Source organism: Aegilops tauschii, chromosome 2, assembly GCF_002575655.3.
Source record: "Aegilops tauschii subsp. strangulata cultivar AL8/78 chromosome 2, Aet v6.0, whole genome shotgun sequence".
NCBI lineage: Eukaryota > Viridiplantae > Streptophyta > Magnoliopsida > Poales > Poaceae > Aegilops > Aegilops tauschii.
Window position 1 is genome coordinate 316,472,517 of NC_053036.3, and position 27,960 is coordinate 316,500,476.

The 27,960-nt window shown below is 47.6% G+C and overlaps 2 protein-coding genes across 3 annotated transcripts; both read left to right on the plus strand.

The window, feature by feature from the left end:
* The first annotated feature begins 595 nt into the window (after positions 1-595).
* LOC109740811 (phytosulfokines 4) lies at positions 596-1,250 on the plus strand. Of its 2 annotated transcripts, none has more exons than XM_020299857.4 (2): positions 596-820; positions 930-1,250. In XM_020299857.4, exons 1-2 carry the CDS (start codon positions 692-694, stop codon positions 1,062-1,064), a joined length of 264 nt encoding a protein of 87 aa, XP_020155446.1. In that variant the 5' UTR covers positions 596-691; the 3' UTR covers positions 1,065-1,250. The 2 variants fall into 2 exon arrangements, with proteins under 2 accessions (XP_020155446.1, XP_045088957.1); XM_045233022.2 differs by having other exon boundaries at positions 613-820; positions 933-1,250.
* A 1,592-nt stretch (positions 1,251-2,842) lies between these two features.
* On the plus strand, positions 2,843-27,284 carry LOC109740809 (uncharacterized). Its single transcript, XM_073508505.1, has 7 exons — positions 2,843-3,264; positions 3,366-3,528; positions 3,756-3,973; positions 18,412-18,504; positions 18,790-20,328; positions 24,305-24,822; positions 26,920-27,284. The coding sequence occupies exons 1-5, from the start codon at positions 3,196-3,198 to the stop codon at positions 18,802-18,804; spliced, it is 558 nt and encodes a 185-aa protein (XP_073364606.1). The 5' UTR covers positions 2,843-3,195; the 3' UTR covers positions 18,805-20,328; positions 24,305-24,822; positions 26,920-27,284.
* Positions 27,285-27,960: the final 676 nt, after the last annotated feature.

The window sequence follows — 27,960 nt, forward strand, 5'->3', positions numbered from 1 at the left end:
ACCACATACTATATCACGTGGCAAGGAGATCCTGGGTTTGACTCTCCACGCGGACGCTTTTTTTGCAGTTTTATAGAAAGAAAATAAAAAAAATCTAAACGGGCCGGCCCAGCTTGAAAGGGTGTGTGTGCGTCCGTTTGCAAAATGCACAATAACAAACGCCTGAAGCGTCAAATAGGAAATCACACCAATTTTCTAGAAAAAAAACACACAAAAATGGTCATTCATCCACGAGTCCTGTTGCACATGCGTGCGCAGGGGCGGATCGACACCCATTACAGCCACCGGACATGCAGCCTTTCGGGTAAGGTAAGCACGCGCCCGCGAGACTCGATCCACCACATCCAGCCGTTTGACAGTTGAACAAGTTGTGAGCCGGGAATAATTACGCCCCGAGCCAGGAAATTTTCCTTCAGTAGATCATCATAGACAGCGAGAAGGGCCTGCGCAGATCGACAGTCACCGACAGACTGGCCTACGCGCAGCAAGGGCCACGTGTAATGGGGCCAGCACATGTGGCAGCGCAGTGCGCGCCTGCTCCGCTCCTGCACCTGCAAAACGGCTCCGCTATTTCCATGCTCCCCCTCTACCTCTTTAAATACCATCCATTCCGCCCGCATTCTCCACTACCAGCACTCCGGCCGAAAAACTGCACGATTCAATCCGTTCCAAAACAAGGGTAGCCGTCACCATGGCGAGGGCAACGACACTGGTGCTCGTGGCCGCGCTCGCCGTCCTCCTCCTCCTCGCCTCCGGCCCCGCGGGCGCCACGGCCGCCCGGACCTCGCCCAAGGACGTGGCAACGGCATCTCCCGACGAGGTACGCACGCGCGCGCAGGATCGATCTAAAACGTTTTCAAGGACTCTCGGCCGATCCTCCATCGATTTCTCATCTTCTTTTCTAACCGATGCCGCTGTGTTTCTTGCAGAAGGTCGCTGTGGCGGCGGCGGAAGACCACGAGTGCGAGATGATGGCCGGCGAGAAGCAGCGGGATGAGTGCATGGCGAGGAGGACGCTCGCCGCGCACACCGACTACATCTACACCCAGGAGAAGCACAACTAGTAGCCTTCATATCTGCGTCCATGTAATGATGTTATTGTTAGTCGGCACTGCGTCTGCGTGTTCGATCTCTATCCTATAGCTTCCTCCATGAACAAGGGATCGATCCCACCGTGCATGCATGCATGCATGGCGCAATTATGTATTGCCTAAAATAATTTAGTAATTCGATAATCAAACTTGGTTTTATCGCTCGGTTTGCAAACGGCTGCCAAGCCATGTTGGGCTGTCTCGTTAATTTGCTTAATTAGTCTTCAGTTTGACGCCAAAATTTATTGTTTTGGAATCAAGGCTGGCTTTCTTCTGGCACTCGATCGGAGCCGAACTTGACCAAAACCAGACCAGCTCATTCGGTAACATAACGCCAAAATCAGTTTGCTTTCCAGGCGCTCCACGGCCGAACGAGCCACGGAAATCGCCGAATCTGTCACAATTCATCTTCAGCGCACACTGTTTCACACAAGGCAAAAGAACAAAAATCAGACACAAGTGAAGAAAACACTCTCGTACGTGGACCATGATGACAGCAAACAATCGAAATCGGCAGCAAGTAAACAAATCTTGTACTGGTAGTCAGTCAGTATACGTACGTATTTATTCGCTGATACAGGCACGGTCTACGTCGGTTTCGTTCTTCTGGATGCCAGCGAAGACTTCCTGACGGATGCGACGCAACAGGTCAAATATCCGAAGAAAGACAGAATATAATAGCCAGATTGGGCGTCAGATTTTGGGCAGCGACAACCGGGATCATTTGACCTCGCTCAGATGATGCTCAGATCAGCAATTCAGTAAGTGTATAAGGTTGACGCAACGTACTCTGCTACTGGATGTTTACAACTCTAGATATCAAGATACTCCTCTACCATTAAAAAAAAGGATACTCCTCCAGAATGCTCTTGATGACGACCGTCGTGATTTTGACAACCTATATCAACTAAATAGTTTTGCTAAATTACATTTAGATGTGTCCTAAATATTGCACATCTAAATCCTATTCCCTTCGTCCATGAATAAGTGTACTCCTAGCTTTTGTCTTAAGTGAAAATTTTAAATTTTTGACCAATTTTATAGGACAAAGTAGCAGCATTTATGGCACTAAATTAGTATCACTAGACCCCTTTTGAAATGTACTTTCATAATATACCAATTTAATGTCATATATGTCACTATTTTTTTCTATAAAATTGGTCAAAATGAAAGTGTGCGACAATAACTTTAAGCTCCTGTAGTCTTTGATCCTTGATCTGAAGAGGTAGGCAACTATGATAAAGAAGCCAAGGTATGATGTGATAGTGGCTTCGTTCAAATAAGAGTTGTACCCATACGAAATTATCCTTTTTCTCGATAAACAACGATTTAAGTTTGATTTAGGGAGTCCCAACCCTGTGAAGCTTAACAGACAAAAAAAATGATAGAGACTTCCGGATATAGGGTGACGACCTTAACGAATCAAGTATTCAAGTGGTGGCAGAAAGCACTCAAATTCCTGAATACTTATTGCCCAAAAAATATAATCAACCCCAAATACATTTATTAGGTTTTGATCTGAGGCTATCCTGGTCTGCAGGACCTCCACACTTAACCAGCATTTGATAGATTATTATCCAACCCCGAGCAATCTTAGTTATTGGTGGGGGTTCGGTTCGTTAGCAGGTATCTCTACTCCTAATGTCTCAGTTGGTAGTCTCCGTTCCGGGTTTATTTTCGTCCCATCATTTTCGTCCGGTTTTTTTTCGTCGGTTATTTTTCGCCCACCTCCCACCACCCTGTGCATAACCAAAAAAAAAACATATGCCACCATCCGTCTCTCGATCCACCCGATGCGGCCGCCCTATCTCCCTCGTCTAGCGATGCAGCGCCGCCCCAATCTCCCCGCTCCGCCGCCGCCGCCCCCTGCCTTCCACTATCACCCGCTCAGCCACCACCACCCTCCTCTACATCGCCGGAGGAACGGGCACACCTGGCGCGCCGCCTCGAGGCCGCGCTCGAGCAGGTGAGGAGGGAGTCGGTGCGGCAGGGCGCGGCGCTGGACGAGCTGAGGCGGCGGCTCGAGCGGCGGCGGGCGCGCGCGGACGAGCTCCTCGTCGCCAGGCGGAGGGCCGCCGAGGGCGTCGAGCGCCGCAAGGAGCAGATGCAGGCGCAGGTCGAGCGGGTGCTGCCGCTCTCCAGGGCCCTCGCCGCCGCGCACCGGCAGGTGCAGGTACCTGCCTGCCCGCCCGTTTCTTCCTCTCAACGCGAGACTGGAATGCTTTGGCTATTGTGGCTGCCTGCGTTTGGTCCAATATCATCTGCAGATTGCAGGATGCCAAGGAGGGATTATCCGTGGAGAGGGCGCGGCTTGGGGATTTGCAGAGGCTGCTCAGGACGAGGCAGCAGTCCATGGTAGCCCAGGTCGCCGCCCTGTACCCTGTCAGGGTCTTCCGTGACCTGCCGGTTGCACAAAACCACCATTCCCGTACCAATGGTGAGAATTCAGTATCCATGTGCCTCCCCTGAGCAACAGTGTCTGATATAATGTGCATGATTTTAGCGTGTGTGCCCCATAGGCCCATATAAGCAATAACAATCATTTTGTCATATGATTCTTTTTTGGTTGGCAAATTACACCACATGATGTACAACTTCAATCGATCCTTGTAGAACTTCCTGCTTCCTGTAGCCATTTATGATGAAATTACACCACATTTTCAGGAGTGTGTCGAACACCTTCGGAAGAGAATGGGGCACTTACGGAAGAGAATGGAAATGGAACACATTTGCTCACCGTTATCAAGGACAAAGCACATGTAAGCAGCATTGGACCCTTGACATTTTTTGGTTGGCAAATTGGAAAGCCCAGGACAAAGAAGCGGACTTACAGCCACAAGGAGCTTCAGTGGTCAGCAGCTGTGCTTGGATATGCAGCACATGTAAGTTTGTCTGCCCAATGCTCTTGTACAACAAAATATTAAGACAATACATTTGATGTAGCACACATATCCCAGCCTAGCTAGGCCAATTGTCATGCTTTAAGAAGAAAATACAAAAATTATTCCTTGTGCTGCTGATTTTTTTATATATGGTTTTGAATACATCCGGTAAAGATAAAAAAAGAAGAGCATTGTGTTTTTCATGCATTAGTGGAATACAGTATACATTGTGGCCCTTCCAGATTTAGTGTTTTTCATGGTTTCAAGCCTAATCTCTACTCCTAATGGATGAGTTGGTTGAATAGTCCTACCACTTTCGTCTGGTTTTTTTTTCGTCCAGCCTCCCACCACCACCGCCACTTCCATCGGTTTATTTTTGCCTCACACCTATTTTCAGTCCCATGCTTGTCACAGCGAATAACCTACGAAGACGCAGGTCTCCTTCCCGATAACCCTAGCCGCCGCCGCCGCTGATCTCCCCTCCTCCCCTAATTGCAGCTTCACGCCATTCTTTTCCCCTTCCTCCTGCTAACGGCGTCCCTCCACTCCGTGATGCAGATCGGTCGACGTGGGCGGGGCTGGTGGCGATCCCCAGTCGGGCTACATAGGGCCGACGACGATCTGGACAGGGGCGGTTTGAGGCACTCGCGCACATCGGAGGTCCAGTCACTACTAGGAAAAGGCCTACTAGTGGCGCACCAGTTTTGCCTACTAATGGCGCACTACTGGTGCGCCACTAGTACCACGCCACTAGTATTTTTTACTAATGGCGCACCACTGGTGCGCCATTAGTATCTGGTATACTAATGACGCACCAGGCAGTGCGCCATTAGTATAGGCCACGGTGCGCCATTAGTATGCCTCCTAGAGGGCCATATTTACCCATGTGCCTAGCCATACTAATGGCGCACCGCAGGGTGATGCGCCATTAGTATCCTTTGGCATACTAATGGCGCACTGCGGTGTGATGCGCCATTAGTATCCTTTGGCATACTAATGGCGCACGTTGGGGTGATGCGCCATTAGTATGTATATTAGGGATTTTTTTTCTTTTCTGATTTTTGCACAGATTACAAAATATATTATTGGACATAATATAAGCAGCACCACACAGCAGCAACAGATTCATCGAATACAATAGAAGATTAGTCTCCGAATACAATTCATCATATTAGTCTCCGAATTCAAAAGACCGAACAAAGATAGAACATTACAAGTCTCGAGACCGCGAGTAGCGAGTTTGTCTTCACATTACAAGTCGATATCGATCATCTAAACTACCATCACATAGAAGAGAGCTGCGGTCATCACGATGAGCATCATCGCGATGAAACTGGTCTTCATCCAGTTCCTCCAACGCTCCCTCCTCTCTCCCGCTAGATAGCGCGCGTATCTAGATTCCGCCTCCGCCCTAGTGGTGTACCCTTTATAACTGTTACCGCTAAAACGGTGAACCTGTCTCCGACACTCCTCCCAGTCGTCGTAGACTCCAGGAACCTTACCCTTGTACACGACATACGACGGCATCTCTATGCACTAGCCAAACAACAGACAATACATAAGCAATATATAAGTATGCAACACAAGGATCGGAAGAGAAAAGCAAGACATTAATAGCACGATTCATGGTCCTACTAATAAATAGCATCGATTACATCTAAGTTGAACGACTGTCCAAACCAAAGAGACATACAAGTTCATTAAAGTTTAATTACAACATGAGCTAATCAATGTTTCAGAACTACACATAGCATCACTACTTTCGACTCGACTCATGGGACCGGAGCGTGGATGAAGCCGCCGTCTGTCGTGATGGTCATGAAGTCGTGGGCGTTGTCAGCCTGCATTTGTAGCGTTGTGTCTATCTCACTGTTGGACGGTTGAAATTTGAGGTAGAACTGCCCCGAGGTACGAAGGACATCTTGATGGATGATTTCTGCAAACTCGGACTGGATGCGAAAGAATTCTTGTCGGATGTCCGCGTCCTGGATTGCCGCCATGCTTGCGGCCCAATCTTTGAGATTATTTGGTAGCAGAAGGTGATTATGGTCCCGCACGATCGCCCGCATGTGATGGAGGGCGTAGTAGGCATCCTTCTGACCGCCAGGCGGCTGCTTGACGCAGGGGAACGTCGTATTGTGGGTGAACACGTGCCTGCCGTACCTACGAACTGGCCTCTTAAAGGTGCCTCCAGATGCGGCGTAGCCGGGGAGAGCATCATCAAGAACTTTCTTGATATTTGTGTAGTCTATCTTGGAGTCACGGTCCGGGTCGAAATACGTGGCCATGGAATATTTCAGGCTTAAGAGGATGAGTGTGCAATGTGTGTCACTGCACAGAACACGGAATGTTGGAAAAAAAAGAACGATCGAAATCTAAGAAATCATATGTTACGGGGCGGTTAGGAGATGACTTACTCGGGAAAGTAAGGCACGAGGAAGTTATCCTTATCTGGGTTTGCCAGAATGACGCCTTCGAGGTGTGAACTCGCGACTTGCCGGTCCCCAGCGCTGCCCAAGATCTTGGCACGCATGTAGAAGGGGTCGACTATCACAATGTCCGGGGTCTTGTCTCTAATGATCCGCATCTCCATACTCAGCGAAAACAGCCGAACGAAGGTGTAGTGCAGCGGATGAAGGTTAAGCATAGCAAAGATGTCATCAAACCGCAGGACGATCCTACCCCCGACGGCGCTATCCACAAAGCCCTTTCCCTCTGGCACCTTGGCCACGAAAACCGGGTATGCCACATCATTCTCTCTGAGACGCCGCTTCTCCAAAGAAAGAACACTGTCATGAAGACTCCGCATAGCACCGGTTGCAGCATTGAGCATATTTGTCGGTAGCATCGGCCTACCCGCCACATGCACCCTCCTCGAGATATCCTTAGGTGAAGGTGGCCCGTCCTGAGCACGGATCGTACTCGGTGCCGGCTGGCTCGCACTGGCGCCCTTGTTAGTCTTTCGTTTTCGTCCCTTCTTCCTGATCTGCTGTAATGGGATCGAGTTCTGCTCACAGACCGCCTTCTTGAGCGTGTTGGGGCTGATAATATTTGGCACCTCAGCTATCCGAGGCTCGGTGAAGGCGGCAGCTGGAGGCGTCTCCTAAGAACTGAACGCCAGACGACACCTGTTGCAATTGGGTTTCTTCGCCGTACCAGCTAGATCGCGGTCGTCTTTTACAGGGTTGGGTTCTTGAGAAGGAGGCCCGCAGAACTCGTCACCGTACGCATGTTCGGCAAAGTACTTATCGATGTTGGAAAATGTACCGCCGTCGTTGTCGTCGTCGTCCGGATCCTGTGCCATATGCATGACCAGATCCTGTGCCATAGGGATGTCCGGCATGTCCGGTAGCGTTGCGGCGTTCTTGCCATGGCTTGGCGCTGACACGACTGGCGGTCTTGTCTGTGGGGTGGTGTCCCCCGCCCCCAAACGAATCTGGCTCTTCGGCCAAAGCAGGGGCCAGCTTACACAGGCACTGAGGGTCATCACATCATCTTCGTCGGCCCCAGCGGGCCGAATCGGAGGTAACAACTCGTCGCAGCCTGGCAGCACCCGAACCAGTTCAACCCTATACAAGGTGGGTGGCATCGGATTACCGTGGAACACGCGGTTGCCCAGTTGAACGATTCTGCCCTTGGCGACATCGACCAACTCGCCGCCCACGAAGTGCAGGAGAGTGCAAGGAACATCGGTGGCGCCCTGCGAAAACATGTAGGGCGTCAGGGATGCCCAGTCAAAGGCAAGGAGATGAAGTCATCGGCCGAGAGGCTTAGTTACCGTGATGCCGTCGAGCTCGGCTAATGTTGAGGCACCGCCAACGGTGGGCGTGCGCGTGCAACTGACGGAGGGGCCGCTTGCTGGCGAGGTGCCGGCCGGCGTACACCCGGGTGCATTAAGCTCCAATGCCCGTGCCGGCGCCGGAGACACGAATACCGCCTCCGCCGGAGACACTAATGGCGCCGCCTGCGCGTTGTGCGAGTTGCTGGCCGTGAAGCTGGGAACCGGGGGAGGCCCCTGTTGGCCGCCCGCAATCCACGTCGTCAGCCCCTGAATCAAGGTAGGCACAATGGCGGTGAGCGTCGTTCCCAGTTGTTGTTGCACTTGCTCTTGGACAATCTCCGGAATCCGCGCCACTTGTGCCTTGAGTTCTTGAACCTCGCGCGACTGGCTTTCCGAGCTGGTCTTTTTCTCCTTTCGCCCACCAGCGGTATAGTATGACGACCATTTTGTGGACAAGCCTTTGCCGGCCACATGACCAGCTGACGACGGCTTACTGAGCTTATCCTTGTTTTTCATTACGTTCAACGCCCTATTTAAAGGGGTGTCAAAAGGGGAGCTTTGAGACGACCCCGCGCTACTGCTTTCAGCCTCCTGCGGAAGGAATGCGAACCATTTAGAAATTTGGCTTCATTAATTAGAATGCAACCATATGGAGCTAATTATGCGGGGGTGTATTCCTTACCAGAACAAGCTCAAGCGCCCTGGTCTTCGGATCCGTGGTAAGCTCCTTTGTTACCGGGTCCTCCTTATACCGGGCCCTAACAAAGTTCCTGGTCTGCTTGTCACGTAATTTCTCGAAGCGGGGCGGTAGGCCTTGCTCGGCACGCTTCGCGTCCTCCTTGTCCCATATAAGCTCCGCCACTCTGTAACCGCCGGGACCGAGTTGGTGGACCCCTAAGTTGAACTCCCGCATTTCTTTCCCCACTGACTTGATTCGGAGGTTGCGCTGCTCTCGCACTTGATCTTGAACTCCTTGTAGTCATCTTCGCTCATCAAAGGATATTTCGCCTTGATCTTCTCATAACTATCACCTTTTTCAATCATTGCCTTCACCGTGCTTCTCCATGTAGACAGGGCCGTGCTCATCCTCGTGAGGGCGGCACTGTTCACTTTATTCCCTGAGAGGCGTGTGTTTGCAAACTCAGCGGGGAACTTGTATCGTTCGTGCAGCTTTGTGAAGAGGAGGCTGCGCAAATTCCCTCGGTCCTTATGCCTTAGGTTCTCGGTGTTGATCGAGACGGTGCTCCGGAGAATGCACCCGAGCTGAACCGAGTACTTCTTGACTACATGTTTGGGCGCCGTTGGATGCCCGTCGGAGTTCACTTCAGTAAATTCCTCCTTGACGGTGCCGAGCACGTTCGGGCGCCGGTCCTTCCGTTGCCTCTTCGGTTGGCTGCCATCTGTGCGTGCGCCGCCATCATCAGTGGTGGCATCCTCGGCGGCACCATCAGTGGTGTCATCCCCGACGCCACTAGGGGTTGTGTAGTCAGGATCGGTGTCTTCCGCGGCGGCGTCCTCATAGCGGTGAGGTTCTTCCTCCATCTGCTGGGACAGCTCCCAGAATTGCTTGCCGCCCGAACCGCCGGCCTCATCGTTGTGGGCCATGTTTCGCTCTAAATAGGAAAAAAGTTTGGTCAAAAAGTTGGTTATTGTCAAGGAACAAGATCATGGTCTCATCATTTAGGGTTTGTCAACACCGAGACATCCTAAAAGCTAAGCTTTTATCATTTAGGGTTTGTCGACGCCGAGGCACCCTAAAAGCCTAAGCGTACATCATTTAGGTTCTCATCGACACCGAGGCACCTTAAAAGCCAAGGTTTTATCATTTAGGGTTTGTCGACGCCGAGGCACCCTAAATGCTAAGTTAAGTTTTCATCATTTAGGGTTTATCGATGCCGAGGCACCCTAGGTTGACTGATATATATGGGTATCTTCTAATAATATACCCTACTTAATTAAGGACAAACACCAAGAGACAGTAAACATATCACACTTCTATATGTATAACACAAGAGGCAGTTGATCCTACTTAATTAAGTACTAAGATACCCCGGCCCATGCATTAGTCGCAAGTACCCCATATGTCCTATTTTTAGCAAAGTCATGCTAAAATTCACGGAAAATTTCAGCATGACCTTTGCTGAAAATAGGACATATGGAGTACCCGAATTTGCCGGAACGGAAGTTAATCGTCATTCCAGCAAACTCAAGGGCCTCTCGGGGTACCTGCAAAATCATCACGACACGATGGTCGGAGACAAAACCCAGCAAACTAGCACCACAATGTGCCTCTACTTTCATATGGATGAAAAGGCCATAGACCATATGGTCCTCTGCTTTCATATGGACAAAAAGCAGCTCAACTTATGTGAGCTTCCATTCCAGATCTAATAGCAGCAAGTTGTTCACTTGTACTTGCAGGCTAAGAAACATTCCAGATCTACATTCCAGTTCTTTCCAACTTATCTAACAGATTCCAGGACTATAGAATCGGAAGCTAAGAGGTAAAACAGTTCGGAAAACTCATATTCGACGTAAAACAGCTCAAAACTACTCAGTGTTAGCAGCTCAACATACAGTTCAAGTGTAGAGGCACTACATAGTTCAACACACGACTCATACTAAAATCCATACTGCAACACCTGAAAAGAATTCTGCACACTCTAGATACATAAATCTCCAAATTAAGGGCACTTCAGTCCTATCTTTTCCGTTGTTGATAAACGGAAGAAAGCATAATATAAGGAGAACCTTTTTCCAGTGTATCTTTCTTAGCAGTGACAAATGAAAGAAGAAGTTTTCTTTTTTGCAGTGAGCCATTGACAAAGACAAGATCATTTGTTGAACCAAATGACACAAGATTTTCAGAATGCATAACCTAGAAAATTGGCTGGTACTTTAAACAAAAAAGATTTCAGATCTTCAGTTGTATGGGCACAAACACAACCACACAAGCATATGTAGATCACAAGTACAGCAGCAGCTGCAGTGAATACAGGCATACCAACAGCAGCAACAGGTTTAATTAACTACTGTCAACATCACATTGCCTACAAACAACGATTCTTTCCTTTCTTTTCATTTTTGCCAAGTGATAGCAAATGATTAGCCACTTATTAAACGAGATGAAAAAGAAAGAAGCTTCATCTACTCTAAATGAGAGATAACTTGTTGAGCAACCACAACAATCAATAGTAGTAGTTTGTTTGAATTAAAAGAAAGAAGCTCCATCTACTCTAATTTTTTTATATGAATACTCTCCGCTTCATGTCTTGGCTACTGAAACTTCTTCGCTATGATGCAGACCAAAAAATTAATTGTTTGTCCATCAACCACCTTTAATTACCAGCAAGTACAGACCAAAAAGTGCTGGAAAAATTGATTGGATTTAATTGTTTGTCCATCAACCACCTTTAACCAGCAAGTACAGACCAAAAAAGTATTGCACTAAAATCGTAGGTACCAGAAACACAGAACTCTAAAACAAATAGTCAAACCAGCTGTCACCCAAAAACTTGGTCATGGTATATAATTCAACATGCATACAGTTTATGTAAACAAAAAGTAACACTGGGGAAAGGTTAAAAAAATAGTGGATGGTTTTATTTTCTAAGCTACTAATACAACAAGCAGATAACTGGGGTACCAATGAGTATTACAGATTTAAAAGTGGCAGCAAGATTTCAACAGTAGAATAGTGCTGACTGTAGGCTGTAGCTACATAAAGAGCATGTAGGAGTAGGACAGTAGAAGTTCTATGGCATATGCACATCTACTGCTGGTTCAGTAACTTGTCCCCTTGCAACTAGGGATTATAAATATTGGCAGACTTTGTGTGAGGATAAACTAGTCTTGTTAACTTGATACTGAGCAGAGCAATCATACGCTATCAACATAAGTGAGCCAAGCCTGACAGACATTAGCAGTTTAGCACCGATATGGACCATTTGATGTATTACAGTGAGAAAAATCCGTAGCTATACACTGCAAAACGCTGAAGAAACAGAGCACAAACACACAGCAGGCCCAAATTTGCGTGTAGTCAAGGTCCTGCAACCAGTTCACTGAAGAAACAAAAATGATCCATGGAAGAACTCACCTCGGTGGACGCGGTCGCAGACGAGGTCGTAGACGGCGGCGGAGCAGAGATGAGGTCGCAGACGCAGTTGTGGTGCTCCGGTGGACGCGGCTACATCAATCGTTTGAATTGACATTTAATCAAACACCTCACAGGCAAGAACAGAAGGTGGAGACAGAGAAGAGAGGGGATCGAGCAGAGAGGGAGAGGGCAAGGAGGAAGGAGCAGAGAGGGAGAGGGCAGGGCGTGGTGGCTCACCGGTGACGTCGGAGGAGAGGCCCCGACGAGCACGTCTACTAGGGGCGGGCGAGCACGTCTACAGCGGCGAGTTCGGCTCTGCTTCCGCTTCGGCTCTGCTTCCCTGAGGAAGAAGAGGCGGAGATGGTGGGGGCGGAAGGGCTCGTCGCCGCCGGTGAAGACTGAAGACTACGGCTGGAGCGCGAGGGTCGGAGCGGGGGATGCGGCGGGGGCCGCCGCGGCGCAGTACGAGTCGGGGCAGTGGGTGGGTGAGAGACATGGGGAAGATAGAAAGGACTGGGGATTTTAGTGGGGGGGAAGGGTTAGCAATGGCGCACCCCCGAGCGGTGCGACATTAGAATTTTTTTTTGTATAGCAATGGCGCATTCCGGAGACGTGCGCCATTAGTAATCTTTTTTTTTTTGAATAGCAATGGCGCACCCCAGAGAGGTGCGCCATTAGTAATCTTTTTTTTGTATAGCAATGGCTCTCGGGGGGGGGGGGAGGGAGGGGGAACCGAGCGAGGAGACAGGGGAGGGTGCGGGGGGTCGGCGGCGGCGGTGGAGCGGGGAGGGTGCGGGGGGTCAGCGGCTGCGGTGGAGCGGGGAGGGTGCGGGGGGTCGGCGGCGGCGGTGGAGCGGGGGAGGGTGTGGTGGGTGCTCGGCGGCGGTGGAGCGGGGAAGGGTGCGGGGGGTCGGCGGCGGCGGCGGAGCGGGGGAGGGTGGGGGGGTGCTCGGCGGCGAGGGGGATCTGGCGAGGGGGGATAGCGATCGAGATGGAGGGGGATCGATATCGAGTGTCGACCTCATGAATATTCAATATTTTTTCATATTAAATAAATATTCATGAGGACACTAGAACAGAAGAAATATCATTTCAATATGTCGAAACACAATCGAGAAATGGAGTTCTTAGCTAGCTATCTGTTCACAACCTTCTTGCCCTTATTTTTCATAAATGGAGTTCTTCTCTTGAACGGACGTCCTTTAGGTAGGGTGGTCCAGCTTCTTCTTGTGGTGTATGCCGATACTTCATCGTCGTCGTCATGTTCCATCTTCGGGTCGCCGTACTTGTCGAAGTCTTGCTCATTGGCAACTCCATCCATTCCGATGATCTTCCTTTTGCCTCTCCTCACGACAACACGACTGGGCTTTGACGGGTCGGTAATGAAGAAGCATTGGTCCACTTGGGAAGCCAGTACCCATGGCTCATTTTTCGCGGTGACGTTCGCGCCTGCGGTCTTGGATTTGGCTTCGGGTATAACCATGGTGGTGAAATACCGGTCTTCTTTTATGACGCTCTTGGCCCATCTGACACGGAACATCGGGACCTTCTCTCCAGCGTAGCTCAGCTCCCAGATCTCCTCGATCCTTCCGTAGTATCTGTCCTTGTCGTTACCGGTGTAGGATTCCATCGTTACCCCGGAGTTCTGATAACCATCGCTCTTCATGTCCTTGTCCTCGGTGTAGAATGTGTAGCCGTTGATATCGTACGCCTCATACGTCATTAGGTTGTGCTCGGCGCCCTGTGATAAGGCGAATATGAGTTGTTCTTCTGCGGAAGAATCCTCATGTAAAGGGTACGACAGAAGCTTCTGCTTGAACCAACGCGTGAAACATGAGTTGTGCTCTTTGATTATATCTCCGTCCGTCCTCTGTTGGCCTCGGTCATTGTACGTCTTCTCAATAAACGTTTTGTGCTGTACCACCCAAGGATCGACCACGTCTATGTGTTGTAGCGCGACTAGGTTTGCTCTTTCAAAGTCGGCGAGTCGACCATCGAAGTTGACATGCATTTCGCGGCGACCCTCATGGTGACCCCATCCAGCGAGCCTGCCGAGGTGCCTGTTGACGGGCAGACCAACGGGGTTCTCGATGCCTAGATAATTCGTGTAGTAGGAGATGCACTCTTCGGTCAGAAAGCCCCTGGCTATGCTTCCCTCTGGACGTGACATGTTGCGAACGTATCCTTTGATGACACCATTCATCCTTTTGAACAGCATCATGCTGTGCAGGAACGTCTGCCCGAGTTGGATGATATCCTCCACGATATGGACCAGCAGATGCACCATAACGTCGAAGAATGCTGGAGGGAAGTACATCTCAAGCTCGCATAGTATCACCACGATCTCTTCCTGTAGCCTTTTGAGTTGCCTCACGCCAACCGACTTCTGAGAGATGACGTCAAAAAAGTTGCATAGGCCAAATAGCGTTTCACGGACGTGCGCGTCCATGATCCCACGGATTGCAACTGGAAGTATCTGCGTCATCAGCACGTGACAGTCGTGAGACTTCATCCCGCTGAACTTCTGCTTCGCTGAGTCTAGGTATCTGCTTATCTTCCCCGCGTAACCGTAAGGAAGTTTTACTCCTACGAGGCAGGTGAAAAACTGATCGATCTCCTCCTGACTTAGAGTGAAGCATGCGGGAGGGAAGTCATTTCCGGTCTTCTTGGCCTTTTTGCCTTTGCGACGACTTTCCGTGTCCTGCTTCGCCTCATCATCATCATCATCATTAGCGTGAAGCTCCTCCCTGATGCCCATTGATTTCAAGTCTGCCCTTGCTTTCGGCCCATCTTTGGTCCTCTCTGGCATGTTGAGCAGGGTACCAAGCAGACTCTCGCACACGTTCTTCGTGATATGCATGACATCAAGGCTGTGAGGCACACGGTCGATCTTCCAGTACGGCAAGTCCCAGAAAACAGACCTCGTTTTCCATACCTTCAACAGTGGCTCTGGCGCCTTTCGCTTCTTTCCCGGCTCTGGCGCCTTTTGCTTCTTTCCCGGCAGTGGGCAATCTTTCCAATTTTTCAACAGCTCGTCTATTTCCTCGCCGCTCCTCGTACGCGGACGTCTTCGGGGTTCGGTTTCACCATCGAACAGATCCTTGCGTTTCCTCCACGGGTCATCGTCGCGAAGCCACCTTCGATGTCCCATGAACACGGTTTTCGAAGACCCGGGATCTCTATCTAGCTGGCGATACGTTGTGTCATCCATGCACCTGACGCATCCAGAAAATCCGTGGACCACCTGCCCCGCGAGATATCCGAAACTGAGATAGTCGTGCACCGTCGTGAGCAGTGCGACTCTCATAGGGAAATATTCTTTCTCTGCGGCGTCCCACGTATTGGCTGGCGTTTTCCACAACGTGTCTAGCTCCTCTTTCAGCAGCCCCAGATACAGATTGATGTCGTTCCCTGGTTGTTTCGGCCCTTCAATTAGCATACTCATGTGAATGTACTTCCTCTTCATGCACAACCAGGGGGAAGGTTGTACATCCACACAAACACAGGCCAGGTGCTATGTGTGCTTCTCTGGCTGCCAAACGGATTGACTCCATCGGTGCTCGCGCCCAGCACGATGTTCCTCGGATCGTTCCCAAATTCTGGGTGTTCGAAGTTCAACGCTTGCCACTGGCTCCCATCCTTAGGGTGACTCAGCATCTTGTCTTTTTTATTTATCTCCGGATTATTTGCGTCATCTTCTCGCTTCTTCTCCTCCCTATCCGCGTGCCAACGCAGGAGCTTTGCTACCTTAGGGTCCGCGAAATACCGCTGCAGACGAGGAGTGATCGGAAAGTACCACACCACTTTTCGAGGAGCTTTCTTCCTCTTCTTGTATCGAGTGACGCCGCACACCGGACATATGGTAGACTCCGCGTGCTCGTCCCGATAAATGATGCAATTGTTCATGCACACATGGTATTTCACGTGCAGTAAATCCAGAGGACACACGATTTTCTTCGCCTCCTCGAAACTGGTCGGGCACTTGTTCCCCTTGGGAAGACGTTCGTGCCAGAATGACATGTTCTCGTCGAAGCATGCGTCGGTCATTTTGTGTTTTACCTTCATCTCCAGAGCCATGAGCGTTACTTTCAGGCGGGTATCCTCGGGCCTGCATCCTTCATACAATGGAGTAACCGCGTCTATCTCTAGTTGATCCAGCTTGGCTTTCTCTCGGGCGGCAGCTCTTATGTTATCCGTCTGCTTGAGAAGCAGCTCTTGAATATGAGGGTCCTGCACCCAGCCCATCGATGGTCCATCGTCGTCTGCTCCGCCGGCATCTTCATCTTCATGATCATGCCCTTCGTCTGCTCCCGCATCTTCCTCATCATCATGTCCGGCATCTTCTACATGATGACTGTGTATAGCATCACCGTCGTGATCATGTTCTGGAGATTCTTCGTCTTCTCGCCCGCCCGAGCCGCGGTGGTTGTCTTGCTGCCCATCCTCATTTCTTGCCCGACCCCCATGGACGACTTCATAGTCATCTTCATCACCTTGCCACCGATAGCCATCCATGAAACCACGCAAGAGCAGGTGGTCCCGCACCTGCCCGGAATCCGGGTCCGCAATAAGGCTCTTCAGCTTGCATCTTCGACACGGACATCTTATCTCCGTCTCGTTCTTTTCAAGCATCTCGGCCTTCACGGAGCTCAAAAACCTATTCACGATGCCTTCGTTCATCGTGTGGACCATGGTCGCCTGCGGGGTAGAGCAAAACGATATTTTAGAACCAAGAAAAATTTGGCATGACTTTCCCTAAAAATAGGACCAAAAAGAATGCATAGTGCCAAAATTCTCACCGAAACGGAAATGAATCAACATTCCGGCAAAATATTGGCAACTATCGCATTTCAAATACCGGTACCTGCAAACACAAACATATATGCAACACCACAAACATATGCAACACCACTAACATAAATAGATCTAGCTAGGCCATAAAAAGTGCATGTGCACGTTGTTCGAGAGGGAGAACAACATAAAGATAGCTTCCCCCTTACTTACCTATCAAAAAAAGGTAATTTAACCACTTAATTTGGATGAATTTATGGAGCAAATGAGGTGAGGAGGAGGAGGCAGCCGAGACAAGCTTGGAGGAAGAGGTGGAGAGAATGAAGTGGGGAAAGTGAGTGGGTAGGTGTGGCTGTCCAAAATATCTAGCTCGTCCCAGGTTACTAATGGCGCACCACCACCCAATGCGCCATTAGTAACCCTGGTTACTAATGGCGCACCTGCTGGTGGTGCGCCATTAGTAGTTTTGCAAAAAAATAAAAAATAAAAAATATAGTAGTGGCGCACTATGTGGCTGGTGCGCCATTACTAATTAGAACTAGTAATGGCGCACTGTGCCCTGGTGCGCCATTAGTATGTTTGGAAAAAAAATTGTTACTAATGGCGCACCGTGTGTGGTGTGCCATTAGTGTCTTGCACACTAATGGCGCACCAGCACATGGTGCGCCACTGCTTTATAGCAATGGCGCACCACATGTCTGGTGCGTCATTAGTGGCCATTCCATCTATAGCCCTTTTCCTAGTAGTGAGTGGCAGCCGCGTCCTGCATCAGAGGTGCGGCTAGGAATCAGAGGAGGATATGGGAGGGCAAGAGGAAGGGACCGGGGAGGGGCTCACCGACGCGGCGACGCTTGCCGGAGGCTGGCTGGCGGCGCGCATGTGGCGTCCTCCCTGGTGGGGCGAGCAGGAAGGAGGAGGTGCACGGGAGGCGTAGGCGCTGTGGCGAGATGTGCTTCAGATGCCCGAGATCGGGCTGCAGCGGGCCTTAGCGCTGGTGGTGGCTTGGGGGGAGCTGACTTTGACATCAACTTCTACATCACACAACGTTCTATATCAGAGAAGGTTCGTGATGCAAATGCCTACTCCTTTACTCTGTTTTATCAGTTTTAGCTCATATTATTTGTTGTATTAGCACATATTTGTTTGTGATGCCAATGCCTTCTCCTTTCCTTTGTTATATGCATTTCCTCTAATGTTGGTAAACTTTAGATTGAGTAGACCTTGGCAGCCTATCCACTGAACTGCTAACTGAAAATATCAGGACCCAGTAATTTGACAAGCAAAGTAGTAATGTGAATTGATGTGTTGTTTGTTGTTCTTGTAGTTGGAGACGACCGTGAGCCCGCGACAGTGAGACAGACACGACCTTGACTTGGCCATGTCCGCCTCTCTGGACTGATGATAATGCTTCACTACTGAGTTATGTAAGAAACGGTGATACGAAAGCCACCTGCGTCATCACCTCAGCCATGTCCACCTCTCTGTACTGAATATCATGTCTCAAATATCCAAAAAGCTTATTTAAATATTGATAGTTAATAGTTTTTCTATAGTGCTTCTCTACTAATCAAAGAAGTTAATAGTTTTTCTATTTCATTCTTTTTTCCAATTGAATGCACTCGGGTTTCTTTTGGATTAGTTATTATCAAACATATAGTTCTTTCTATACTGATGTGTTATTTTTCAGTTGAACACAATGGACTTTCTATAGATTTTCATGGTTTTTGCAAAGTACTGAGCTTTGTTGTTTTATTCCTACATATTCAGGAATTTCGTTGTGAAGCTAAAGCGGGTGTTAAGACAAAGTCCACTCTGTCTAGATTGAAAACGATTGGAAACATGATTCACCTGATATTCAGGGTTAGTCAAAACCATGGTGAAGTATTACTGTGCAAGTTTCACTGTCTTGTGTTACTTCTCTCATCTTTACTATTTGGCAAAGAGTCATTCTTTCGTACATTCATAATCACTACCAAGTTTTATGTTTTATTGAGTAGTGTTAAACTGTTAATTATCGTGTACCATAGAGCGCTGCTATTCTAGATTGTTAGAGACTAGAATTTATCGATGTATGTGATGGAGAGACCAGTAGTGTTGTTGATCTTCCGGTGTTCGTATAATTGCTAACATTTATTCATTTCAAAGATTGGTGCAGGATAACAAACCTCATGTTGTCAAAGCTTTGTTCCAATATCTATTAACATATTTCTTTTCAAAGAGGATCGTTGTTAGAAGTCTGATGAGATTCCGATCCCCTAAAAGCATGGCGAAGACAAGATCAAGTTCCATCACTTTGCATCGAAGGGACTGCCACCTGCCTCAAGAACAAGAAAGGAGAGGACGGTGGGCCTCATGCCTGAAATGATGAGATAGGGAGATGAAGGCGGGCCTCGTGCCTGAGACGACGAGGAGCAGGGAGAGGAAGGCGGGCATCATGCTTTTCACATCCTACATGGGAACACGAACATGAGGGAAGAAATCAGGTTGGTGATGGGGCGTGTGCGTGCGGCACTGGGTGTAGAACAATTCAACGGCCACCACCATGTGAGGTGCAAGGTAAGATCAGCTTCTTCAACTAGGTGCCTCCTACATCTCACTGTGAGGATTCGTGGGGCTTATATGTGCCACATGTGAAGGACAAGATTGTTTTGGACCTTGGCTTGGTGCTTGCCGCGTTTAAGTTGCCCATCAGGATGGTCGTGTCCTTGGGTGCATGGCCTTCGACCACCACCAGATGCCCACGGGAAACTCACTCAAAAGAATTTTTCATTATACATTAATTCATGATTTGGTCTTGTTAATTTATACTTTGTGAAAGTGCGATCAGGTATCTGTGGGGTGCTTTTAGAAAAAGCAGAAGTGGTCATGCTAGAGCTAGCGCAATTTAGTTGAAAGGCATGGGATCGGTGGCATGAACATCTTGGGCTGATCTTGTGTGCCATTTGTGCAGGATTCAGAACAAGAGTGGGAGGGTGAGTAGTGATGGAAGAAGTAAGGAAATTGAAAGGAACAACTTCTTGTTGTTGTTGACGCTAACCCAATACATTTTGCATTTCAGCGTGTGTACAACATGGGAACATATATGTTATCTCTAGGGGGCAAAGCATTGTGGATTTATCATCATTGTGGTATTTTGGAGGCTAGCTGGATGTGATGTCCAGACAGGTAATTTTGAGCCAAAATCAGCCTTAAAGGTAGGTCTCAGATTTTACTCACGCTTCAATTATTTTGAGTATAGCGTTTGCATTATTTCTAAGAAGTTTTGTGCCTCATAGCTTGTGTATATAAGCATATATGTACTATCAGATATATTGTCAGATTGTAATGTTGATAAAATGAGAGGAAGTTACAAAACTTAGCATAACATCTATTTACTACACAATGTGCAAGTTTAACAGTTATTAATTGTGTGTCTACAACTGTTCTGTTTTTCACTATTGTTGGTTGAAATCTGCTTCAACAATGCGAGTTCTTTATTCTCAAGACGTTCTTTTGTTCCCTCGGGTGAATGCGTCTTCCTAAGTAGGTCTGCATGTTGGTATTACTTTGTTTGTTGACATCTTCTTCTCTGTCTACAGACCATGCTCACTATTAAAGGGGAGCAACCTGGCCTGTTGCAACTCATGTGAATTCATGCAGATGATATGGTATCTTACATTTTTCACTAATCAAAAGTTCACACAGGTAGTAACATACGCAAATGAGAGCGAGAAGAGAAGCAACGCAACGGTCGCGAAGCTAGAAATGATCAAGAAGTGATCCTGAAACTACTTACGTTCATGCATAACTCAAACCGTGTTCACTTCCCGGACTCCGCCGAGAAGAGACCATCACGGCTACACACACGGTTGATGTATTTTAATTAAGTCAAGTGTCAAGTTCTCTACAACCGGACATTAACAAATTCCCATCTGCCTCATAACCGTGGGCACGGCTTTCGAAAGATAATACCCTGCAGGGGTGTCCCAACTTAGCTCATTATAAGCTCTCACGGTCAACGAAGGATAAACCTTCTCCCGGGAAGACCCGATCAGTCTCGGAATCCCAGTTTACAAGACATTTCGACAATGGTAAAACAAGACCAGCAAAGCCGCCCGATGTGCCGACAAATCCCGATAGGAGCTGCACATATCTCGTTCTCAGGGCACACCGGATGAACACTACGTACAACTAAAACCAGCCCTCGAGTTTCCCCGAGGTGGCGCTGCAAGTGGCTCTAGTTTGGACCAGCACTCAGAGGAACACTGGCCCGGGGGTTTAAATAAAGATGACCCTCGGGCTCGCGAAAACCCAAGGGAAAAAGGCTTAGGTGGCAAATGGTAAAACCAAGGTTGGGCCTTGCTGGAGGAGTTTTATTCAAGGCGAACTGTCAAGGGGGTCCCATAAATCACCCAACCGCGTAAGGAACGCAAACTCAAGGAACATAACACCAGTATGACGGAAACTAGGGCGGCAAAAGTGGAACAAAACACCAGGTATAAGGCCGAGCCTTCCACCCTTTACCAAATATATAGATGCATTAATTAAATAAGAGATATTGTGATAAGCCAAAAATAATCCATGTTCCAACATGGAACCAACTTCAACTTCACCTGCAACTAGCAACACTATAAGAAGGGCTGAGCAAAAGCGGTAACTTAGCCAAACAATGGTTTGCTAGGAAAGGTTGGTTAGAGGCTTGACATGGCAATATGGGAGGCATGATATAGCAAGTGGTAGGTAGCGCAGCTTAGCAAAAGAACGAACAACTAGCAAAGCAAAGATAGAAGTGATTTCGAGGGTATGGTCATCTTGCCTGCAAGGTTCTCGGAGTTGTCGAAAGCTTGATCCTCGTACGCGTACTCAACAGGTTCCTCGTTCACGAACTCGTCTCCCGGCTCTACCCACAGCAAGAACACAAGCAATGGAACCACAATCAATCACGGGAAATGCACAAACAACATGATGCAATACATGCATGATATGCGAGATATGATATGCGATGCGTATGCGTGCTCCGGAAGAAAAAGGATGAACAAGGCAGCAACTTGGCAAACCAAGTATGCCACTGGAAAGATGAGATGATTTCGGTCGAAATCGATATAAAGATCACCGGAAACGGATGCACGGTTTGCAAATGGCAAGCAAAATAAGAATGACACGATTATGCGATTAACAGCATGATAGCACTTAGAATACATCAAGTAACTATGCTACAGCACCCCAACATAACAACAAATCATATGGCAGTAATCTACAGGAGATTCTTGACAAAAGATGAACACTGAGCTACGGCTAGATCACAACATAACAGGTTCAAACAAGCATGGCAAAACTGCAAAAGATATCAGTTTCACAGACTCAGAGAAAATACTGAACATGGCTGAAACAGCATCAAGTAGCAATGTTCAGAGCAAGCAATCAACATGCTACAGGAACTTAACATAGCAAAACAAGGCATGGCATGAATCTACTAAATGCATAGAACAAAAGTCCCTTACTGATCATGAGCCAAAAAGGATCAGAAGATATGATGGCACCCATATAAACATAGCAAGTTTTGTTAACAGGTTGCAGACTTGGCAGAAAACAGAACATGGCATTAACAGAATTATGAAGGCATCTTGGTGAGCTTGATTCACTCATCACAAAGCAATGCATGACAAAACAAGCATACCTAAAGCAAGATGGAATGTTTATAAAACTAACCATGGCAAGAGAAAGTTCATAGCATGTATGGATCAACTACAACAACCTTGGCAAAATTGAATATCATGTTAACATTCTGCCAGAAACATTTTATAGCAAAAGTAGAGCAAGATTAAGACATGCTAGGGCACTCCATAATTGCAAAAAGGGGCATGGATAGATAGAGAACAACTATATCTACAAAACATCCTTAATGAACATACTCAAAATAAGCATGGATCTCACTGTAGACACATGGATACATGGCAACAAAATAACAGCAGTAACAGACTTAGCAAAATTCTAAGTCCCTGAAACCAGAAGCATCACGAAGCCTAGTTTGCATGCTTGTGCTAGTCACCATATAGATCACAAAAATATATGGAATACATCTTTATGAAGATGGCATGGCATAAATCAAAACATCTGTAGAGCTCATGCCCATAAGATGCACACATCAAATGCAACAAAATAACAAAACATCAAGTTCTGATAAGTAACAGCAGTAAACATCATATAGCACTCTTGCACCAGAGATTTGGGCATCAAGATGAACTCAAACAAGCATGGCACAATGGAACAAAATGAAGAGCATCTCGTGACGAACATTTCTATATATCATGCACGCAAAACAGAGCAGTATGTAATGAGATATGCCATGATGAATAGAGCAACATATTATGAAAAACTTCAGGACTTAGAGGAAAATTCGGGGTCAACCTTCTCCGATCTAGATCTGGCGCGGAAATCGAGGCGGGGCGGCTCGCCGGAGTTTGAGAGAGGGCGGCCGGCCGGAGTTTCGGGCGAGGCGGCGAGGCGCGGCACGGGCGTCGGAGGCGGTCGGCGGCAGACGGGCTCGGGGCGCGGACGCGCGGCCTCGGGGGCGTGGACGCCGAAGCGCGGCGGACGGTGCCGGGCGGCGCTGGGGTCGATGCGGGGCACCGGCGGACGGTGGCCGGCGGCGGAGGCGGCGGGAGGCGCGGGGCGAGGCGCCCGGGCGGCGGCGCGAGGAGATGGGCCGGGAGGGCCCGATCCGGGCTCTCCGGGCCACGGCGGGGGTGGACACGTGGCGGCGGCGGATTGGGCGAGGGCGGCGGCGGACGTGTCCGGCGGTGGGGAAAGTTTTGTCCGGCGCGCGGAGGAGGGAGAGGCTAGGGTTTGGACCCGAAATTTCGGAGGAGGAGGTGTTTATATAGGCATAGGGAGCTAGGAGAGTCCAAATGAGGCACGGTTTTCGCCCACATGATCGTGATCGAACGACCGAAAGCATGGAAGTGACTTAAGTGGGTTATTGGGTTGTTTGGAGGGGGTTTTGCTGCAACACACAAAAGGCCTTTGCGGTTACCCGGTCAACCATTGGAGCGTCAAACGACCTCCAAATGGAACGAAACTTGACAGGTGGCCTACCGGTGGTGTACCAAGGCCACTTAGCAAACCTCGGTCCATTCTGAGAATGTTTAACACCCGCTCACGAAAAGAAACAAGAGGGGTGCGCCGGTGCGTGTGGGAATGTCGGATTGCAAAACGGACAACGGGGAAAATGCTCGGACACATGAGACGAACACGTATGCAAATGAGATGCGCATGATGACATGATATGCAATGCATGACATGAACAAAATGCAAAACGAAAACGAAAACCCAACCACGGAGGGAATATCATAACACATAGCCGAAAATAGCAAGAGTTGGAGTTACAAATATGGAAAGTTACATCCGAGGTGTTACATTGTGGAATAATCAAAGTGACGTTGTGCTTTATGGTATAGCCGTATAGTAATAACTACTACTCTAAGATGTCAAAAGAACTTTCAAAACATCTAACTATGCTTGCAAAACACCATATCAAAATGCATTTGAGTAAATTACCATTTCAGTAAATGATGAAACTCTCTTTTTTTGGTCGATTATTTGTTTGCCTATAGTAATAGATTATCAAAGTAGCACCGCATATTTATTGATTCATTGGTTATTCGCCGAATCATTCTTCAAGGGAATCCATGCCAGTGTGCTTAACCTTAGCTCACGTCACTTTCCACTGAGGGTGCAATCATTGCCATGTCCCCATCGCTGCCGCCATGCAGGAGAACCTCTCATTGCTGGATGTAGCAGCGATGATGTTCCTGGAGAGATGTGAAGTGGCAGGGAGGCGCAACTAGGTATAGGGCGCTACAATAGTGACTCATTGCCGTCGAACGACCCTCCCGCTTAGGCGATGCTCCTGGCCTTGCATGGTAGACAACATATATACCTCATAAGCATGTGTTGAGTTATTACTGCAGACTATAACTGTCTTTGTTTGCTAACATGAGAAAATCATTGTACCACCATCCTTGCTGATTGATTCACGCGCATGTGTGTTTTGTTGGTCTAAGACAGCAACGAAACATCATGTGTAGTAGATGGCGCTGCACCTCACTTGCAGTGAGTGGTGAAGCATGGTGCCACGAGTGTGGCTGATGTGCTGCTGGAGGACACGATCTTGAAGTAGTCGGCATGAACGGCCACCGGGTATGGAATTGTTTTCTCTTCTTTTCCCTAAAATTGTACTCTTTTAGGTGTTGTTGGATTTGGTTTCCCTTTGTTCTGACAAATGTACACTCCCTTTCGCTCATTGATAATGTGGTTGATTAAGTGCATGATTGGTCATTGGTTGGCCAGGGCTTAAGGCTCATAGGGTTGTGCAAAAGGGTGTAGGTTGGTTTGGGAAGGTCTATTTGTCTACAAAAAACTGTTGAATGCTTGTGTATAGGAATTCAACATATCGGTATTTCAGTTTTGACAATCACATATTGACGCAAAATTTCTTCTACCTCTTGCTGATTTTTTTATGACGATGCAAGTGGTCTGAAGATGTCTTCGTGACAAAATATTTGCAAAGTGATCAGGGAGATATCTGATGGAACATGCCGAAACGATTTTGGGCCTACAATATAAAAACAATAAAATTGCAAACTTTCTTAGGGAGATATGTGATGGGATGTGAAAAGCTCCCCCCACCCAACCAACCCCGTTACGAAGCTCTATGAGTGCTTCCTGTAAGAAGAGGGGACACTTGTGCATGCTGCTCAAGGTGATACACAAGATTGAGTGATGGTCTTGCAAGCTCAGGGCGATCATGGAAGTAGTGTAGTTCCTTTGTGTGTGAGAGACCCACAAAGGATTTCTTAATGAGCTTGAGTCTGCGTAGGTTGAACACCAAAGAGTGATTGTGGTGCTCTATGAAATACTAAAATGCAGGTGCTGCAGCGGTTGTTCATTGATATTATGTAGCTTTCCTTTGCATACGCTTGCAACTACATATACATGTGGCCACATATGATAAGTTGGCAGTGAACTTTCAAATACAGGCGACAAATTCTTGATAGAGTGGATTGTAACATTGTGCAGAAGAGATAAGAGAGAAGAGAGAGACATGTAGAGCTACAGAGAGCTTGAGAGGGAGAGAGACTGTTGTTTGATTTTTTATATTGTGGTGAGAGAGAGAGAGGAACTGTAGTTTGATTGTAGTATTGAAGGGAGCGAGTTTAACCTAATGTAATCGACAACAAAATTACAAAGCCTGTGTGAGGGGGAGCTACGTTGGAAGGTGGTTGTGAGAAGGATGGGAGATGAGATGTAGAGACACCTCATTGTTGGATGTCTTTGTGGGGAGAGAAGGAATCGGCTATGCGGTGCGAGTGAGAGGAGTGTCTGCTTTCTTTTTCCTTCAAGAAGAGGAGAAAGGAGCAGCTGTTATGCGGTGACATAAATGTCACATACCCTAACAAGACATTTTTAGAGGAAATACTATCCAAGTGATGTATAAGTAGCCTACAATCTATATCTCATTAAAATAGGGATTTGATTGACATTGTACGATGCAAACGAAGGTAAAGACAACATTCCTCACATTTTATGAAAATATATGAAACCCATCAAGTAGATATAAGTTTGTAGCAAATAATTAGTTGGATCATTGCTCTCTCTATATACACAACTTTCTATTAGATTTTTTATCAACTTACATCACAAGCGACGTGGATTAAAAAAAACTTATGGGCTATCATTTTATTACACGCAACATTTGACATGCATTATGTTCATATGTGCAACCATCAAAAAATGTATCCATAAGCCCGTGGCAATGCACGGGCTTTCTACTATCAATAATAATTACATTATATGATATTACATGGAAAAAGTGAAGGTGGGGTTTCATTGACACGATTATGACGCTTTTTATAATAAATCCAAGAACGTAGCTAACTCTTGTATCATATCATTCGCTTCTCTTCGGAAGTGCTTTAATTTGAATTTCCCATTCGATCTCAAAACTTAAGCTTGTTTAGAAATCACAATGGTCGATGAAAAGGTGAGATATGGAGAGATGAACTTTAGCGCTTGTTGTAGTGTGCTTGAGGCAATTCTCGTATTTTTCTTGTACCAATGCACGTTCATTGTCCTATGTTAGCAGTAGAGCAATAAGGATGCTTCTATGCAAGTAAAATATTATAGTTCTTGTGTTGTTTTCGCCTTACATTCCTATGCCATGGCTGGGGTTGGTTTCAAAAATGTAGATTTGCAAATTACTTCCTCTTTAGTTGATCCTATAAGTGTCCATACCAGGTCACCTAGGGCCGTGACTCGGGGCACGACGACCGCACACAAGTTTCCAGTAGTATCATTGCACAACATTCTGTCGCTACAATATGAAGCAAGCTTGGGGAGTGACAGAATGCTGCCTCCACCCCTGGTTCCATTTGTGTGGAGACTCTAAAAAGAGCCGAAGTGAAAGAAGAGATGGAATGACAATGATGCAACCTTGTCGTGTGATTCTTGTATGTATATTTGAGGTCCGTAGGAAAATATGTATTAGTGAGAGAAAGTGATGGAGATGCATCTTAGGTGGAGATGGAAGCAGAGCGTAGAGATAAAGAGAGCATTATTAGTTTGTGAATGAACTTGTGATGGAAAGAATGTTTTCATGTTCATATGTCGCATTTTCTTACTATTTCTACTAAGGTGAGGTGCCTTGTATATGCCATATTTTTAACATACGTAGTAGAGCGAGACAACAAAACAATGACATAGAAGCCACATGCAGAATCAAGGGGCAGTAGATTGAGAGGATGGTTGATGTATGGACAAATAGGGCTAGGGAGAAGTTCAACAGAAAAGAGAGGCTAGATGGGGTGCATGGCATTTGTTGGAATAGAGATAAGATACTTGCATTTGTGTTTTGATTGAACATTGCGTGCAATGTCTTCATTCGGGAAGGGTTACTTGAGCATTGTTTGCAAATTTATTCGCTGGCCCGTGGCAACGCACGGGCAGTCTACTAGTTTGTTTAGTCATTGAAATAGTGACTGGTGTTTTTGTTCTAGCGTTAGTCGCAGGAATCCCTCTTGCGTTAGTCGTAGTCATGCAACACAGGACTGACGGGGTGGGGCCTTGCTGTCTACTTGGCGAGCCTTAACTACCCCCTTCTGCAACTTCCCTTCTTTCGTCCGTCCACGAGGCAGTCAAAAGAAAGAGAGATTTACTCTATGTATTGCTTGACATAATAGTCCCGGCACGGAAACATAAGTTATCCGAACCGAGCACTTCCCGTCGACAGGAGAACCCGAGTGCAACTAGATAAGAGTTCGCTTTCAAAAGACGACAATG